At 38.5% G+C, this 20,989-nt stretch overlaps 1 protein-coding gene across 5 annotated transcripts in view; it reads right to left on the reverse strand.

Moving 5' to 3' along the window:
* Positions 1-20,989, reverse strand: part of fam13a (family with sequence similarity 13 member A) — a 230,842-nt gene that overhangs the window by 88,781 nt on the left and 121,072 nt on the right. For all 5 annotated transcript variants that reach the window (XM_061881057.1, XM_061881052.1, XM_061881051.1 and 2 more), the window contains exon 8: positions 49-90. In XM_061881057.1, coding sequence (XP_061737041.1) covers positions 49-90 — 42 coding nt within the window. The remainder of the gene's footprint in view (positions 1-48; positions 91-20,989) is intronic.

Here is a 20,989-nt window from a genome sequence, read left to right on the forward strand (position 1 = left end):
ACACATTGTAGATGGAACTTTTCCAACAGAGAGCAAGAGAAGGCCTACCTTATGTAGAAAGGCGATATGGGTCTTGCGTCGTCTTGAGAGCTAAAAAAAAAACAAAGACAAACTGTTAGCCTTGTTGTGTTGTCTGGCCTTGTGTGTGTGTGTGTGTGTGTGTGTGTGTGTGTGTGTGTGTGTGTGTGTGTGCGTGTGTGTGTGTGTGTGTGTGTGTGTGTGTGTGTGTGTGTGTGTGTGCCTTAGAACGGTTGTAACCAACAACCGTTCCGGGGACCAGTGCCGTTTCGGGAAGCATTTGCTACCGGGCCAGAGAGAAACATTGAATAATTTATAAAAGACTGCATTTCATAATAATCAATCAATCAATCAATCAATCAATGTTTACTTATATAGCCCTAAATCACTAGTGTCTCAAAGGGCTGCACAAACCACTACGACATCCTCGGTAGGCCCACATAAGGGCAAGGAAAACTCACACCCAGTGGGACATCGGTGACAATAATCCCCTCCATTTCCCCAAAAATGGATAAACTGGCTGGAATATAAAGAAAATATAACTTACATCCATAAACGTGGATGCATATGCCTTCCATCCATCCATCCTATTCCGCTTATCCGAGGTAGGGTCGTGGGGGCAGCAGCCTAAGCAGGGAAGCCCAGACTTCCCTCTCGGGGCGGTATAGCTCGGTTGGTAGAGTGGCCGTGACAGCAACTTGAAGGTTGCAGGTTCGATCCCCGCTTCCGCCATCCTAGTCACTGCTGTTTTGTTTTTGGGCAAGACACTTTACCCACCTGCTTAGAGTGCCACCCACACTGCTTTAAATATAACTTAGATATTGGGTTTCACTATGTAAAGCGCTTTGAGTCACTAAAGAAAAGCGCTATATAAACATAATTCACTTCACTCTCCCCAGCCACTTCATCCAGTCTTCCCGGGGAATCCCGAGGCGTTCCTAGGCCAGCCGGGAGACATAGTCTTCCCAACGTGTCCTGGGTCTTCCGTGGCCTCCTATCAGTCGGACGTGCCGGAAACATCTCCCTCGGGAGGCGTTCGGGTGGCATCCTGACCAGATGCCCGAACCACCTCATCTGGCTCCTCTCCATGTGGAGGAGCAGCGGCTTTACTTTGAGTTCCTCCCAGATGGCAGAGCTTCTCACCCTATCTCTAAGGGAGAGACCCGCCACACGGTGGAGGAAACTCATTTGGACCGCTTGTACCCGTGATCTTATCCTTTCTGTCATGACCCAAAGCTCATGACCATAGGTGAGGATGGGAACGTAGATCGACCGGTAAATTGAGAGCTTTGCCTTCCGGCTCAGCTCCTTCTTCACCACAACGGATCGATACATCGTCGGTAATAATGAAGACGTCGCACCGATCCGATCCACTTTTCTCTCGCTCGTAAACAAGACTCCTAGGTACTTGAACTCCTCTACTTAGGGCATGGTCTCCTCCCCAACCCGGAGATGGCACTCCACCCTTTTCCGGGCGAGAACCATGGACTCGGACTTGGAGGTGCTGATTCTCATCCCGGTCGCTTCACACTCGGCTGCGAACCGATCCAGTTAGAGCTGAAGATCCCGGCCAGAGGAAGCCATCAGGACCACATCATCGGCCAAAAGCAGAGACCTAAACCTGCAGCCACCAAACCGGAACCCCTCAACGCCTTGACTGAGCCTAGAAATTCTGTCCATAAAAGTTATGAACAGAATCGGTGACAAAGGGAAGCCTTGGCGGAGTCCAACCCTCACTGGAAACGTGTCCGACTTACTGCCGGCAATGCGGACCAAGCTCTGGCACCGATCATACAGGGAGCGGACCGCCATAATCAGACAGTCCGGTACCCCATACTCTCTGAGCACTCCCCACAGGACTTCCCGAGGGACACGGTCGAATGCCTTCTCCAAGTCCACAAAGCACATGTAGACTGGTTGGGCAAACTCCCATGCACCCTCAAGAACCCTGCCCAGAGTATAGAGCTGGTCCACAGTTCCACGACCGGGACGAAAACCACACTGTTCCTCCTGAATCCGAGGTTTGACTATCCGGCGTAGCCTCCTCTCCAGTACACCTGAATAAACCTTACCGGGGAGGCAATCCGGTTCGCCTTCTTAAAGAGAGGAACCACCGCCCCGGTTTGCCAATCCAGAGGTACCGCCCCCGATGTCCACGCGATGCTGCAGAGTCTTGTCAACCAAGACAGCCCCACAGCATCCAGAACTTAAGGAACTCCGGGCGGATCTCATCTACCTCCATATGCAAAAGTGCAATATATTTATCTGTACAGTAATCTATTTATTTATACCTGCACCTTATGGATTTTTTATCCTGCACTACCATGAGCTAATCAACAAAATTTTGTTCTTATCCGTACTGTAAAGTTCAAATGTGGATGACAATGAAAAAGAAAGTCTAAGTCTATTTTTTCCCGACTTAACTTCTTTAGCCAGTGGTGTCAAACTTGTTTTTATTGAGGGCCACACCACAGTCACGGCTGCCAATTGGAACAGTAAATAGTTTATGAATTTGCCTTTGAATTTAAATATTTACAATTTTTTTCATGTAAACAGTAAAAATAAACAAAATAAATAAATAAAAAAAATCGGTGGATTTGACCACAGGTTTTTTTACCGAAAAAAACTGGCAGCCTAGTTGCCAGACTTTAACTGTAAAATATATAATAAATAAATAAATGATAAATGGGTTGTACTTGTATAGCGCTTTTCTACCTTCAAGGTACTCAAAGCGCTTTGACACTACTTCCACATTTACCCATTCACACACACATTCACACACTGATGGAGGGAGCTGCCATGCAAGGCGCCAACCAGCACCCATCAGGAGCAAGGGTGAAGTGTCTTGCTCAGGACACAACGGACGTGACGAGGTTGGTTCTAGGTGGGATTTGAACCAGTGACCCTGGTGTTATTTTATTATTATTATTATTATTTACAACATATTACTGCAAATAACAAGACAGTATCGCTGTTTAATTTTATTTTGGCAAGGTTTTTACCGTAAAAATCCTCAACCGTGGATTTAAAAACAACAAACAAACTGACAGCCCAGTCGACAGAATTTTACTGTTTTTTATTTCAACTTGCCGTAAATTTTACAGTGAAATCCATTGGTTGTTTTTTTGGTGCACAATTTGATGGATAACTTACTTTGAAACCACAGGTTAAGCAGATATTTATTTGGATTTTGACCATAAAAGTTAGATACTATAATATTTGTTGCAATATCGGACTCAATTTTTTCCCTGTCAAACTAGGGAAAAAAAACCCTGATACCTTTAGTAAGAAAATAAGAAAGTAAAGAAAGAAAATATAAGGTATTTTATTGACACATATTATTTCCAAGCCATATAAAATGACGTGGAGGGCCAGATCTGGCCCACGGCCCTTGAGTTTGATACCTGTGCACTTGACACACCAATGATGTACAAACCCCGTTTCCATATGAGCTGGGAAATTGTGTTAGATGTAAATATAAACAGAATACAATGATTTGCAAATCCTTTTCAACCCATATTCAGTTGAATATGCTACAAAGACAACATATTTGATGTTCAAACTGATAAACTTTTTTTTTTGTGCAAATAATCATTAACTTTAGAATTTGATGCCAGCAACACGTGACAAAGAAGTTGGGAAAGGTGGCAATAAATACTGATAAAGTTGAGGAATGCTCATCAAACACTTATTTCACAGGTGTGCAGGCTAATTGGGAACAGGTGGGTGCCATGATTGGGTATAAAAACAGCTTCCCAAAAAATGCTCAGTCTTTCACAAGAAAGGATGGGGCGAGGTACACCCCTTTGTCCACAACTGCGTGAGCAAACAGTCAAACAGTTTAAGAACAACGTTTCTCAAAGTGCAATTGCAAGAAATTTAGGGATTTCAACATCTACGCTCCATAATATCATCAAAAAGTTCAGAGAATTTGGAGAAATCACTCCACGTAAGCGGCATGGCCGGAAACCAACATTGAATGACCGTGACCTTCGATCCCTCAGAGGACACTGTATCAAAAACCGACATCAATCTCTAAAGGATATCACCACATGGGCTCAGGAACACTTCAGAAAACCACTGTCACTAAATACAGTTCGTCGCTACATCTGTTAAGTGCAAGTTAAAGCTCTACAATGCAAAGCGAAAGCCATTTATCAACAACATCCAGAAACGCCGCCGGCTTCTCTGGGCCCGAGATCATCTAAGATGGACTGATGCAAAGTGGAAAAGTGTTCTGTGGTCTGACGAGTCCACATTTAAAATTGTTTTTGGAAATATTCGACATCATGTCATTTGGACCAAAGGGGAAGCGAACCATCCAGACTGTTATCAACCCAAAGTTCAAAAGCCAGCATCTGGGATGGTATGGGGGTGCATTAGTACCCAAGGCATGGGTAACTTACACATCTGTGAAGGCACCATTAATGCTGAAAGGTACATACAGGTTTTGGAACAACATATGCTACCGTCTTTTTCATGGACGCCCCTGCTTATTTCAGCAAGACAATGCCAAGCCACATTCAGCAGGTGTCACAACAGCGTGGCTTCGTAAAAAAGAGAGTATGGGTACTTTCCTGGCCCGCCTGCAGTCCAGACCTGTCTCCCATAGAAAATGTGTGGCGCATTATGAAGCGTAAAATACGACAGCAGAGAACCCGGACTGTTGAACGACTGAAGCTCTACATAAAACAAGAATGGTAATGAATTCCACTTTCAAAGCTTCAACAATTAGTTTCCTCAGTTCCCAAACGTTTATTGAGAGTTGTTAAAAGAAACAGTGATGTAACACAGTGGTGAACATGCCCTTTCCCAACTACTTTGGCACATGTTGCAGCCATGAAATTCTAAGTTAATTATTATTAGCAAAAAAAATAAAGTTTATGAGTTTGAACATCAAATATGTTGTCTTTGTAGCATATTCAACTGAATATGGGTTGAAAAGGATTTGCAAATCATTGTATTCCGTTTATATTTACATCTAACACAATTTCCCTACTCTTTGTACAAAAAAAACTCCTCATATGAAGTTTCCATTTGTTATAACTTTGTGACATTAATGCACATATCAAATATAAATGTTACAGATTGTAACATCAGCATATCATTGCAAAGAAACAAGTCCAGGGCTCCCAATAATTCAGTGTTATAGTGAGTTGTAATTTTCACAAGTGGGAACCCGGTCCCTGAAAATAATGCCTACGTTAAACCAGTCCGTGGTGCAAAAAAAGGTTGAGGACTATTGCCTTAGAACATGTCTGAGTTCATTCTGGTGACCTTCCACAGAGTGCAGGCTGCATTGATGACTGGATGTAGGCCAGCAGCGGCAGCATCATGCTTGAATTATGCAACTATTTGAGCGGATACGTACCGGCAAACAATGTTAAGGTTGCCCAATGTGGTGGTATCCTGGCGCTGGCAGGAGGAAATGTCATCATCGCGCAAGTCACAGGAGAAAGAATAACACTGAAAATAACCATTTATAAACAGCATGAAAGCACTTTCATGTTCATGTGCAATGAAGATACAATGATCACTTTACAAAGTACATGTTACATATAGTTTATTTTTGATTTATTTTGTATTGTGTATGTATTTCCCTTATTTTATAGTTTGCTTATTTATTTTCTGCCACTTGTAGATTTTCACAGTTCATCCTACAACATATATGGCGGTTACGTCCTGTTAACAGCAAACTAAAAAAACGTTTTTGGGAGAAAAAAATAAAGATGTATTGATCAATGTGCATTGTCCTGAATAAAGGAATACATAAATATACAAGCTTGTTTTACTTTCTATGTATAGGTGTATTTGATATTTAGTTAAAAAAAATTTTTTTTAATTTATACTCAATGTATTTTTTGTAGTTACATATTCAATGTAAATTATTTTGTATTCATATTTTGCATCCATTATTTATTTAAAGATGCACAAATACTGTGTTTCAAGTCCTGATCTGTTGCTTAAATAAAAGACTACTATAATATATATTATATAAATATATATATATTTTTTTTCTTTGTATGATATATTTAACTTACTGTCTGTGTATATATATTATTGGGAACATTTAAGTTTAATGATACAATACAAAACTACTCAGTGAGTTTAAAACTTACATTTCGTGTTTTTTTTTGTTTACAAATTTTACCAAATATATTTTTGTACTTGTTTTAATATATATGAAAATGCTCTTGTATTCATATATTGATGGATTTATTTATTTATCTGTAGATTAAATAAAAGCTTACATTTCCAAATTTGTTTTTGTCTATGTAATCTAATTACTTTTAAAAAACAGACCAATATATTACACTGTATATAATTACCATATTTAGTTTTTTTTACATATTTTGCATTGTATCAGATATTTAACTTACTCTATGTATATTTATATTATTGATTGGAACATTTAAGTAGATTAAAAGAACGTTTATATATCGATATGTTCTGTTTTTATTTTTTTTATTTTTATAATGTAATTACTTTTAATATAGGCTGTATAGACCAAAATATTGCACTGTATATATTTAATTTGTTAAGGTATTTTTGTTCAATATATTTTGTAATCATATTATATATTTACCTCACACTATACTTATATTATTGATTGTAAACATTTAGGTTTTATTGACGCTCTACATAACTATTTCTATATATGTGTGAAAATATATTGTCATAATTATATATTAGTCATAATAAAGCTATTTTATTCCCTATTGCGATCTACTTAGCTCTTCCTTAATACTGATGTGTTTACTGCTTTGAGAAATCAATAGTTTCCGAGCTCCGTGAAGTAAATATCAGCCTTTTGGCCCGCTTGTCAACATGTGAAGTCTCCAATGTCGTAAGAGCCAAAAGAAAGATTGTGTTTTTGGAGGGTTTACTTGGAGTGGTACGTGACACGCCTGTCATGCGGCTTCCTATTAAGGGGCGGGGGCGCCAAGGGGAGGGGGGGAAGCCACCCCGGACGCTCGTGCTGCACGTATAAAGTTGAAAACAAAGGAATTAGGTTTCCAGTTAGACAGGGAGCGAAATAGGCCAAAGTTCACTCAACTTCAAACGTCTCTAGGAAGGACACTAAAGAGAAGAGACGGCGGCACATTCCTTAAAAGTTCCACATTGTTTGCAATGGACGTGTGTTTTTGCAGTCTGGCAAGCGTATTAATTATGAGTGTGTGTGTGAACTCTCGCTGCCTCCGTGCCTTTCAAAAGGCGGAAATCCAGCTTACCCACTACCTTACTGCAGGGATAACAACAAGCTTTGAGGGCCTGCACAGGAACACGCTTGTTGATTCTTACAGGCTCAACGGAAAACTACCGGGGGGAAAAAAAGCTGCTTTGCATGGCTTGCATGGGTCCCCCGCCGGTACCCCGGCTTCCTTACAGTCTACAAACTTTTCTCTTTGGTTCTTTGACTTCGCTGTTTACGCAAAAATGCGCTAGGCTCATTGGGAAATTTGTTTCTGTCAACTTTGTATTTACTGTTTATTTGATGTAGTTATTAGGGACCGAATGTCCCTTTGGGACAGAGGACCCTATTGGATTTCTAAGCTTTTAGAGGGGTTAGTGCGTCTGCCTCACAATACGAAGGTCCTGCAGTCCTGGGTTCAATTCCAGGCTGAGGATCTTTCTGTATGGAGTTTGGATGTTAAATGATAAATGGGTTGTACTTGTATAGCGCTTTTCTACCTTCAAGGTACTCAAAGCGCTTTGACACTACTTCCACATTTACCCATTCACACACACATTCACACACTGATGGAGGGAGCTGCCATGCAAGGCGCCAACCAGCACCCATCAGGAGCAAGGGTGAAGTGTCTTGCTCAGGACACAACGGACGTGACGAGGTTGGTTCTAGGTGGGATTTGAACCAGTGACCCTCGGGTTGCGCACGGCCACTCTTCCACTGCGCCACGCCGTGAATGCGTGGGTTCCCTCTGGGTACTCCGGCTTCCTCCCACCTCCAAAGACATGCACCTGGGGTTAGGCCCCTCCCACCTCCAAAGACATGCACCTGGGGTTAGGCCCCTCCCACCTCCAAAGACATGCACCTGGGGATAGGTTGATTGGCAACACTAAATTGGCCCTAGTGTGTGAATGTGAGTGTGAATGTTGTCTATCTGTGTTGGCCCTGCGATGAGGTGGCGACTTGTCCAGGGTGTACCCCGCCTTCTGCCCGATTGTAGCTGAGATAGGCGCCAGCGCCCCCCGCGACCCCGAAAGGGAATAAGCGGTAGAAAATGGATGGATGGATGTTAGGTTAACATAGCAGGCACCTTCTCAGTTGGTTATTCAAGCGCCATATAACCTACACTTATTCAGCCTGTTGTTCACTATTCTTTATTTATTTTAAATTGCCTTTCAAATGTTCACGGTGGGAGAGAGGTTAGTGCGTCTGCCTCACAATACGAAGGTCCTGCAGTCATGGGTTCAATTCCAGGCTGAGGATCTTTCTGTGTGGAGTTTGCATGTTCTCCCCGTGAATGCGTGGGTTCCCTCCGGGTACTCCGGCTTCCTCCCACCTCCAAAGACATGCACCTGGGGTTAGGCCCCTCCCACCTCCAAAGACATGCACCTGGGGATAGGCCCCTCCCACCTCCAAAGACATGCACCTGGGGATAGGCCCCTCCCACTTCCAAAGACATGCACCTGGGGATAGGTTGATTGGCAACACTAAATTGGCCCTAGTGTGTGAATGTTGTCCGTCTATCTGTGTTGGCCCTGCGATGAGGTGGCGACTTGTCCAGGGTGTACCCCGCCTTCTGCCCGATTGTAGCTGAGATAGGCGCCAGCGCCCCCCGCAACCCCGAAAGGGAATAAGCGGTAGAAATGGATGGATGCCTTTCAAATGTCTATTCTTGGTGTTGGGTTTTATCAAATACATTTCCCCCAAAAATGCGACGTATACTCCAGTTTTTTTCCTTATTTATTATGCATTTTCGGCCGGTGGGACGTATACTCCGGAGCGATTTATAATCCGAAAAACACGGTACTAGGTTCGTTAAAGGCCTACTGAAAGCCACTACTAGCGACCACGCAGTCTGATAGTTTATATATCAATGATGAAATATTAACATTGCAACACATGCCAATACGGCCTTTTTAGTTTACTAAATTACAATTTTTCGTCTTCGAAACGTCGTGTAATGATGACATGTACGCAAGACATCACGGGTTTTTAGGAAGTATGAGCGCTACACACACACACAGCTAAAAGTCGTCTGCATTAATGGCATAATTACACAGTATTTTGGACATCTGTGTTGCTGAATCTTTATTAATGGAGAAGTCACAGTAGAAAGATGGAGTTGGGAAGCTTCAGCCTTTAGCCACACAAACACAAGGTGATTCCTTGTTTTAAATTCCTGGAGGTGAAACTTTCCTATGGATCAGAGCGCGGTCAAGAGACCATGGATCCCGACCACATGTCAACCAGCAGGTTTCGGTCAGAAAATTGTGGTTAAAAAGTCAGTTCTTAAGGTGAGCTTGTGCCATCCATAAAGCTGCCGTCGACTCCCCTGAGACACTGCGCGTCAAGACACCCGTGGACACACCCTTCCGAATATCAGGTACTATTAAACTCACTAAAACACTAGCAATACAATAGAAAGATAAGGGATTTCCAAGAATTATCCTAGTAAATGTGTCTAAAAACATCGGAATCCGTCCCTTTTTTTCTAGTCCGTCGCTATCAATATCCTCAAACAGAAATCTTTCATCCTTGCTCAAATTAATGGGGAAATTGTCGTTTTCTCGGTCCGAATAGCTTTTTTTGTTGGAGGCTCCCATTAGAAACCATGTGAATATGTGAGGAGCCATCAACATGTGACGTCATCGTCTGCGACTTCCGGTAGAGGCAAGGCTTTTCTGTTAGCACCAAAATTTGCTAACTTTATTGTGGATGTTCTCTACTAAATCCTTTCAGCAAAAATATGGCAATATCGCGAAATGATGAAGTATGACACATAGAATGGACCTGCTATCCGTTTGAATAAGAAAATCTCATTTCAGTAGGCCTTTAAAGGCTCTAACTTTCACACGTTAAGTTTGTTGAAAACAAATATTCGGTAAACTATCCTGTTTGAGGACTCAAACTTGTCTTCAGCGTTCCTGGAAACGTGACGTTGAAGATAACATCCTCTTCAATGTTTATGAAAACATGTACAGTATACTAGGTACTACATGTTGAAGAATCTAAATTGTCTCAGTGTTAACAGAAACAGATATGCCAGGTATGTGGATAAAATGGTGTTGCCGATTCATGGAAACAGGTACTTAGGTTCATTGAAGGCACTAAGTCACACCTGTCAAACCCAAGGCCTTGGGGCCTGATTTAGCCTGCCCAATTGTTTTATGTGGCCTGCGAAAGCCTCGACATAATATGCCTCAATAACTTACTTTATCTTTCTATCAGAAAAAATTCATGTATTTTTCCAGTAAAAAAACTGGCAGCTCGGTCGTCCGAAATTTACCGTAAAAATAACAATGGTGCTGTTTTGCTATTTACAGTAATACACTGTAAAAACAACATCTATGTTTTATATCAGGACAGGGCAACTATTTTGCCTCGGGGGGCCAAATTTATAGAAAAAAATGTGTCAGGGGGCCGATATATCTACTTTTAGGAACACTAATACACAACCACACAATAATGTCTGAGTGCTAAAAACGTTATGACAGACTGCCTTAAAAAACGGAATGGAATTTTTTACTTTTTTACAGAATGAGACACACTGAATGTACATGAAAATGAAGAATGTGGGATTTACAATATTAACTATGAAGGATAAAACACTGAATGTTGACAACATGAACGCCACACCCCCTTTCCATCCACACATTTTACCATCAAGCAAAACGCAACAAAAATGCAATAAACACAGCGAAATATGAACGCGAAGGGTAAATAAAAAACACCTATAATCCGATGTATCACGAAGCTTTAGAACTTTCTTGAAAAATTCTCCTTTTGCGTCTGTCCCTGACACCCACAGTTTAGGCTGACACTCTGTGGAAACGCTCCCCACCCACCATGCTTGGTGCCTCGTCGGAGCTGCTGTGACTTAGATCACCATAGTAACTAATTAGATCACCATAGTAACTAATTATATTACCAGAGTAACTAATTAGATTACCATAGTAACTAATTAGATTACCATAGTGACTAATTAGATTACCATAGTAACTAATTATATTACCATAGTAACTAATTATATTACCATAGTAACTAATTAGATCACCAGCGTAACTAATTAGATAACCGTAGTAACTAATTAGATCACCATAGTAACAAATTAGATCAGCATAGTAACTAATTATATCACCATAGTAACTAATTATATTACCATAGTAACTAATTAGATCACCATAGTAACTAAATAAATTACCATAGTAACTAATTAGATCACCATAGTAACTAATTATATTACCATAGTAACTAATTAGATCACATAGTAATTAATTAGATCACCATAGTAACTCATTATATTACCATAGTAACTAATTAGATTACCATAGTAACTAATTAGATCACCATAGTAACTAATTATATTACCGTAGTAACTCATTAGATTACCATGGTAACTAATTATATTACCATAGTAACTAATTAGATCACCATAGTAACTAATTATATTACCGTAGTAACTAATTAGATTACCATAATAACTAATTAGATTACCATAGTAACTAATTAGATCACTATAGTAACTAATTATATTACCATAGTAACTAACTAGATCACCATGGTAAGTAATTATATTACCATAGTAACTAATTATATCATCAGGGTAACTAGTTATATTACCATAGTAACTAATTAGATCGCCATAGTAACTAATTAGATTACCATTAAACTAATTATATTACCATAGTAACTAATTAGATCACCATAGTAATTAATTAGATCACCATAGCAACTAATACAATTACCATAATAACTAATTAGATCACCATAGTAACTAATGATATTACCATAGTAACTAATTAGATTACCATAGTAACTAATTAGATTACCATAGTAACTAATTAGATCACCATAGTAACTAATTAGATCAGCATGGTAACTAATTATATTACCATAGTAACTAATTAGATCACCATAGTAACTAATTATATTACCGTAGTAACTAATTAGATTACCATAATAACTAATTAGATTACCATAGTAACTAATTAGATCACTATAGTAACTAATTATATTACCATAGTAACTAACTAGATCACAATGGTAAGTAATTATATTACCATAGTAACTAATTAGATCACCAGGGTAACTAGTTATATTACCATAGTAACTAATTAGATCGCCATAGTAACTAATTAGATTACCATTAAACTAATTATATTACCATAGTAACTAATTAGATCACCATAGTAATTAATTAGATCACCATAGTAACTAATATTACCATAGTAACTAATACAATTACCATAGTAACTAATTAGATCACAATAGTAACTAATGATATTACCATAGTAACTAATGATATTACCATAGTAACTAATTAGATTACCATAGTAATTAATTAGATCACCATAGTAACTAATTATATTACCGTAGTAACTCATTAGATTACCATGGTAACTAATTATACTACCATAGTAACTAATTAGATCACCATAGTAAGTAATTATATTACCGTAGTAACTAATTATCCATCCATCCATCCATTTTCTACCGCTTGTTCCCTTTCGGGGTCACGGGGGGCGCTGGCGCCTATCTCAGCTACAATCGGGCGGAAGGCGGGGTACACCCTGGACAAGTCGCCACCTCATCGCAGGGCCAACACAGATAGACAGACAACATTCACGCTCACATTCACACACTAGGGCCAATTTAGTGTTGCCAATCAACCTATCCCCAGGTGCATGTCTTTGGAAGTGGGAGGAAGCCGGAGTACCCGGAGGGAACCCACGCAGTCACGGGGAGAACATGCAAACTCCACACAGAAAGATCCCGAGCCTGGATTTGAACCCAGGACTGCAGGACCTTCGTATTGTGAGGCAGACGCACTAACCCCTCTTTAGATTACCATAATAACAAATTAGATTACCATAGTAACTAATTAGATCACCATAGTAACTAATTATATTACCATAGTAACTAACTAGATCACCATGGTAAGTAATTATATTACCATAGTAACTAATTAGATCACCAGGGTAACTAGTTATATTACCATAGTAACTAATTAGATCGCCATAGTAACTAATTAGATTACCATAGTAACTAATTAGATGACCATAGTAACTAATTAGATGACCATAGTAACTAATTAGATGACCATAGTAACTAATTACATGACCATAGTAACTAATTACATGACCATAGTAACTAATTAGATGACCATAGTAACTAATTACATGACCATAGTAACTAATTAGATGACCATAGTAACTAATTAGATGACCATAGTAACTAATTACATGACCATAGTAACTAGTATATCATGCAAAAGCGCATATTCCAACCATTGAAATACTTAGTATAGTTGAAGACTTACGGTCATTAGAAAACATGACTGCACATCATAATGGCAGCTACACTTTCCATCTTAGAGATATAAAAAAATTATTTGGCAATGTCTGGCGAGCCAGATTGAAAAGCTTAACGGGTCGGGTCTTAATTTGCCAAGGTCTGGATTATAAACTGAACAAAAAACGCAGCTCAGTTGCCAGAATTTTACCTTAAAGGCCTACTGAAAGCCACTACTAGCGACCACACAGTCTGATAGTTTATATATCAATGATGAAATATTAACATTGCAACACATGCCAATACGGCCGCTTTAGTTTACTAAATTGCAATTTTAAATTTCGCGCGAAGTATCCCGTTTAAAACATCAGTATGTGATGTCTTGGATTGTAGCGGACATTTTTTTCCAGCCCGATCTCAGCTATAAATCGTCTGCTTTAATCGCATAATTACACAGTATTCTGGACATCTGTGTTGCTGAATCTTTTGCAATTTGTTCAATTAATAATGGAGACGTCAAAGAAGAAAGATGTAGGTGGATTTCGTCAGGCTGTAGCAACACAATCACAGCCGGTGTTTCTTTGTTTGTTGTGAAGCTTTTATATGGAACAGAGCGGTCAAGCGAACATGGTTCCCTACCACATGTCAACCGGCAGGTTTCGGTGAGAAAATTGTGGTAATAAGTCTTCTCTTACCGTAAACATGAGCCGAGCTTGTGTCGTTTTTCCTGCAACAGTCAAAGAGGCAGCTGCGACTTTCTTGGCTCCTCCATGGCTTCCCTCAGAGACACTGGCGGTCACCACACCCCTCCGGCTTTCAGGTACGACAGTATAATCTCACTAAAACACTAGTAACGCAATAAGCAGATAAGGGATTTTCCAGAATTATCCTAGCAAATGAGTCTAATAACATCTGAAACGCTCCCACTGGCCTGTCCTTCACTCTAAATTTCCTCATCCACGAATCTTGCATCCTCGCTCCAATTAATGGGGAAATTGTCGCTTTCTCGGTCAGAATCGCTCTCGCTGCTGGTGTCCATGATTGTAAACAATGTTCAGATGTGAGGAGCTCCACAACCCGTGACGTCACGCGCACATCGTCTGCTACTTCCGGTACAGGCAAGGCTTTTTTATTAGCAACCAAAAGTTGCAAACTTTATCGTGGATGTTCTCTACTAAATCCGTTCCGCAAAAATATGGCAATATCGCGAAATGATCAAGTATGACACATAGAATGGACCTGCTATCCCCCGTTTAAATAAGCACATCTCATTTCAGTAGGCCTTTTACTTGCCAAGGTCTGGGTTATATGGTAAACAAAAAACGCAGCTCCGTTTCCAAAATTTTACCTTAAAAAAACAGTGGTATCGTTTTTCCATTTGCAGAAATATGGCGTATTATTAAACACGGTAAAATTGTAGTGACTAAGCAAGTTTTTACAGACTTTTTTTTTTTACTGTGTATATTAAAAATATATATAATAATCAAATGCATAGACAATCGTGTAACAATATAATAAGGGTCATCCTTATACATTTACCGCATTTTTTGGAGTATAAGTCGCATTTTTAGGAGAAATGTATTTGACAAAACCCAACACCAAGAATAGACATTTGAAAGGCAATTTAAAATAAAGAAAGAATAGTGAACAACAGGCTGAATAAGTGTACGTTATATGAGGCATAAATAACCAACTGCTATGTTAACCTAACATATTATGGTAAGTCATTCAAATAACTATAACATATACAACATGCTATACCTTTACCAAACAATCTGTCACTCATAATCGATAAATTTAATGAAATCTTATACGTCTAGTCTCTTACGTGAATGAGCTAAATAATATTATTTGATATTTTACGCTAATGTGTTAATAATTTCACACGAGTCGCTCCTGAGTATAATTTGCACCCCCGGCCAAACTATGATAAAAACTGCGTCTAATAGTCCAAAAAATACAGCAAATGTTTATATTATCCACTGTTAAAGCCTTAACAAAAACAAGTTTTACACTTCTGTTCCAAGTATTCTTCATTGTTAATAAAAACAAGGACGTTAAGTAGGTTAAGAGAACAGAAACAGATATGCCAGGTATGTCGACTGAATGGTGTTCATTATTCACGAAAACTGGTATGTTAAGTTGGAAGACTATAAAGTTGTTTTCAAAAAACACGTAACTCAGGTGTGTTGAAGTTAAATTAAAGTTAAAGCACCAATGATTGTCACACACACACTAAGTGTGATGAAATGTGTCCTCTGCATTTGACCCATCCCCTTGTTTACCCCCTGGATGGTGAGGGGAGCAGTGGGCAGCAGCGGCGCCCGGGAATCATTTTTGGTGATTTAACCCCAAATTCCAACCCTTGATGCTGCGTCCCAAGCAGGGAGGTAATGGCTCCCATTTTTACAGTCTTTGGTATGAGTCGGCCAGGGTTTGAACTCACAACCTACCCATCTCAGGGCGGACACTGTAACCCAGGGGTGTCCAAAGTGTGGCCCGGGGGCCATTTGCGGCCCGCAGCACATCATTCTAAAAATACTAAAATATAAATATATATTTTTTAAACAATAAAAAGTGGAATAAAAGAGCAAATTGGTGAATTGCAACGAGAAAAAGTTGCATTGTTGACTCTAATAACGCCCATCCATCCATTTTCTACCGCTTATTCCCTTTTGGGAGGGCGGGGGGCGCTGGCGCCTATCTCAGCTACAATCGGGCAGAAGGCAGCGTACACCCTGGACAAGTACACACTTTTTTAAATCATTTCTCCAAAAATAATAATGAATAATGTTGGTATAAATTATTGATTGATTTAAGGACAAAAAGGACATATATATACAACAAACAAAAAAACATAAAAAATATGAAAATTTGAAAAAAAAAATTCCATACTGATTATATACTAATACTAATTATACTAATTATGCTATTGATTGTTATTATAAATATACTAAACCAATTACAATATATATTATCTGAAGCTGATACAGAGATTTAAGTGCTGAATGAAAAATTAAAAAAAATTAAAAAAAGCATGACCTTTTTATGAGTGGGGCACTTTTAGATCCCCAAGGATTTTAGTGGAATTTAATAACTGTCTTAGCTTAAAAAAAGAAAAAAAAAAATTCTAATCAATTTTGCTATGAATTATTGACCTATTTAGGGATCCAATAACTTCCCATTAAATATTTCACTTTGAAAATCTTTTTGGGAAAAATATTTTTATATTTTGTATTTTGCCTCAAAAAATAGGGTTTCGACAAAAAGCTCGTAAAAAGTTAAAAAAAAATAATTAAGTAGAATTAGAGACTCAAGGGTTTTATGAAAAAATAATACATGGACTTATTTTGAACCTTGTTTAAGACTGAAACCCTTCGGGGTCCCTAAGATCTAACTTGAGGGCGACCCAACAATAAAAAAAAGAAAAGAAAAAAAAGTGTATATTGTATTGGTTTTAAAAATGAAAAAATATCAACTTGGCCCCCGCCTGTTTTGATTTTTCAGTGTGCGGCCCTCAGTGGAAAAAGTTTGGACACCCCTGCTCTAACCACTGAGTAGGTCTTTAATGTTCATGAAAACATCTCAGTTTGATTTGTTGAAGACTAAATTGTCTTGGGTATTTGTGAAAAGCCATACAGGAGCACTGTTGACAAAGGTCTGTGATGTCAACCTAACATCCCATCGTTAGGTTTGATATGGACTGAAACGTCCTCGAGTAAGACGCTCGTCCGACAGTGCTTATAAGAACACAATCGTTAAATTGTCTTCAAAGTTTACTCCAAACACATATTTAAGGAACGGTGAATACTCTACAGCAGGGGTCACCAACGCGGTGCCCGCGGGCACCAGGTAGCCCGTAAGGACCAGATGAGTCGTCCTCTGGCCTGTTCTAAAAATAGCTCAATAGCAGCACTTACCAGTGAGCTGCCTCTATTTTTTAAAATTATATTTATTTACTAGCAAGCTGGTTTCGCTTTGCTCGACATTTTTAATTCTAAGAGAGAAAAAACTCAATTAGAATTAGAAAATCCAAGAAAATATTTTAAAGACTTGGTCTTCACTTGTTTAAATAAATTAATTTATTTTTTTTACTTTGCTTCTTATAACTTTCATAAAGACAATTTTAGAGAAAAAATACAACCTTAAAAATGATTTTAGGATTTTTAGACACATATACCTTTTTACCTTTTAAATTCCTTCCTCTTCTTTCCTGACAATTTAAATCAATGTTCAAGTAATTATTTTTTTTTTTATTGTAAAGAATAATAAATACATCTTAATTTAATTCTTCATTTTAGCTTCTGTTTTTTCGACGAATAATATTTGTGAAATATTTCTTCAAACTTATTGAAATTCAATCAAGTAGTCTGGCAAATCTAGAAAATTCGGGCTCCAGTACTCTGGAATGCCCTCCCGGTAACAGTTCGAGATGCTACCTCAGTAGAAGCATTTAAGTCTCACCTTAAAACTCATCTGTATACTCTAGCCTTTAAATAGACCTCCTTTTTAGACCAGTTGATCTGCCGCTTCTTTTCTTTCCCCTATGTCCCCCCCTCCCTTGTGGAGGGGGTCCGGTCCGATGACCATGGATGAAGTACTGGCTGTCCAGAGTCGAGACCCAGGATGGACCGCTCGTCGGGACCCAGGATGGCCCGTTCGCCAGTATTGGTTGGGGACATCTCTGCGCTGCTGATCCGCTTGAGATGGTTTCCTGTGGACGGGACTCTTGCTGCTGTCTTGGAGCCACTATGGATTGAACTTTCACAGTATCATGTTAGACCCGCTCGACATCCATTGCTTTCGGTCCCCTAGAGGGGGGGGGGGTTGCCCACATCTGAGGTCCTCTCCAAGGTTTCTCATAGTCAGCATTGTCACTGGCGTCCCACTGGATGTGAATTCTCCCTGCCCACTGGGTGTGAGTTTTCCTTGCCCTTTTGTGGGTTCTTCCGAGGATGTTGTAGTCGTAATGATTTGTGCAGTCCTTTGAGACATTTGTGATTTGGGGCTATATAAATAAACATTGATTGATGATTGATTGATTGATTGATTGATTGAGAAAATCTGTGGAATCAAATTTAAATCTTATTTCAAAGTCTTGAATTTATTTTAAAATTTTTGTTCTGGAAAATCTAGAATAAATAATGATTTGTCTTTGTTATAAATGTAGCTTGGTCCAATTTGTTATATATTCTAACAAAGTGCAGATTGGAATTTTAACCTATTTAAAACATGTCATCAAAATTCAAAATCAATCTTAATCATGAAAAATGACTAATGATGTTCCATAAATTTTTCTTTTTTTTTTCCCAAAAAGATTCAAATTAGCTAGTTCTTCTTTTTTTCGGTAGAATTTTGATTTTTTTAAAGAGTCGAAATTGAAGATAAACTGTTTTAAAATGTAATTTTAATTTTTTTCGTGTTTTCTCTTTTAAACCTTTCAATTGTTTTTTTTCATCATTTATTCTCTACAAAAAACCTTCCGTAAAAGGAAGAAAAATGGACGACGGAATGACAGACAGAAATACCATTTATTTAAGTGTGTATCAAACTGGTAGCCCTCCGCATTAATCAGTACCCAAGAATAGCTCTTGGTTTCAAAAAGGTTGGTGACCCCTGCTCTAGATCCTGCATTTATATTTACGTCATACAATGTGCATCCTATCTTTGTTATTTTAGTTTCATTTCCTATTTACTTTTATTTGATTTATTGATCATTTTTGAGTCACTATTACCTCTTTGTATAAGCGTCCAATTGTCTTTCCCACGACCATGTAACAAAATGTAATCACATACCTGATTAGAGTACAATAGGAAACTGTGTTCTCCTCCACAGAAAATGTTGGTTACTGCACATAGAGAAGACAGATGGAGAACATTCTTTCCGAGCGTGATGCTCAAACAATGTTTTTCCGACAAAGATTATTTGTGAAATATTTCTTCAAACTTATTATGATTAAAATTAAAAAAAATATTCTGGCAAATCTAGAAAATCTGTAGAATCAAATTTGAATCTTATTTCAAAGCGTTGAATTTCTTTTAAAATTTTTGTTCTGGAAAACCTAGAATTAATAATGATTTGTCTTTGTTAGAAATATAGCTTGGTCCAATTTGTTATCTATTCTAACAAAGTGCAGATTATATTTTAACCTATTTAAAACATGTCATCAAAATTCTAAAATGTATCTTAATCAGGAAAAATTACTAATGATGTTCCATAAATTATTTTTTAAATTTTTTTAAAAAGATTCGATATAACTAGTTTTTCTCTTCTTTTTTCGGTTGAATTTAGAATATTAAAGAGTCGAAATTGAAGATAAACTATGTTTCAAAATTAAATGAATTTTTTTTCGTTTTTTTTCCTCTTTTAAACCGTTCAATTAAGTGTTTTTTTTCCCATCATTTTATTCTCTACAAAAAACCTTCCGTAAAAGGAAAAAAAATGTACGACGGAATGACAGACAGAAATACCCATTTTTTTTTAATATATATAGATTTATTTATTAAAGTTAAATTTAGCAAATTGGCTATTCCTGGCAATTAATTTAAGTGTGTATCAAACTGGTAGCCCTTCGGATTAATCAGTACCCAAGAAGTAGCTCTTGGTTTCAAAAAGGTTGGTGACCCCTGCCCTAAATTGTCTCCTGGGTGTTTACAAAAAAAAAAAAAAAAATTTAGGCTCGGTAGAGACAAATGGTTGTCAACAGCTACAAAAATATGCACGTTTAGTTTTAGTACATACAGCAGTTTTCAATGAAGACGCAAGGTTTGGAGCAGGTTTTAAGAGTTTACAAAAATATGCATGCTAGATTTGATGAAAATCAATGAATCAAAAGTGTATCATGTACTGTGTATTAGGGTTGTATGGTATACCGCTATTAGTATAGTATCGCGGTACTAAAGAATCAAAAACAGTACTATACTCTGAACAATACCGGTTCCTGGGCACATCATGACATTGCTGGTTTTACGGGCAGATGAGCATGTTCGGCAGCACGCACACACAGAGTACTTAAAAGCAGACACAGTGTGTAGACAGAAAAGAGAAAACGGACGCATTTAGGCCTAAAAACTGACGATAAACGTGAAACGCCTTCAGGAAGAGAAGCTTTAAAGACATGGCTAGCTAGCTAGCATCATGAAATTGCTGGTTTTACGAGCCGAGGAGCATGTTCGGCAGCGCACACACACACAAAGAGTATTTACAAGCAGACACGGTGTGTAGACAGAAAAGAGAGATCAGACGCATTTTGGCCTAAAAACTGACGATAAAGGTGAAGTTCACGAAGAGGTGCTCTAAAGACATGGCTAGCTAGGTAGCAGCCAACATCCATCGGCAGTTGGCAGTGTTTTAGCTACTTCTAAATCACTAATCCTCGACTCCATGGCGACAAATAAAGTACGTTTTGTGACGTTTGGCTGGCATCGTGGTGTGGTTTTGTTCTCTCGTGGATGAAAGCGGAATGGACACAGCGTGAAGGTAAGAATGAT

Source organism: Nerophis ophidion, linkage group LG20, assembly GCF_033978795.1.
Source record: "Nerophis ophidion isolate RoL-2023_Sa linkage group LG20, RoL_Noph_v1.0, whole genome shotgun sequence".
NCBI classification, from domain to species: domain Eukaryota; kingdom Metazoa; phylum Chordata; class Actinopteri; order Syngnathiformes; family Syngnathidae; genus Nerophis; species Nerophis ophidion.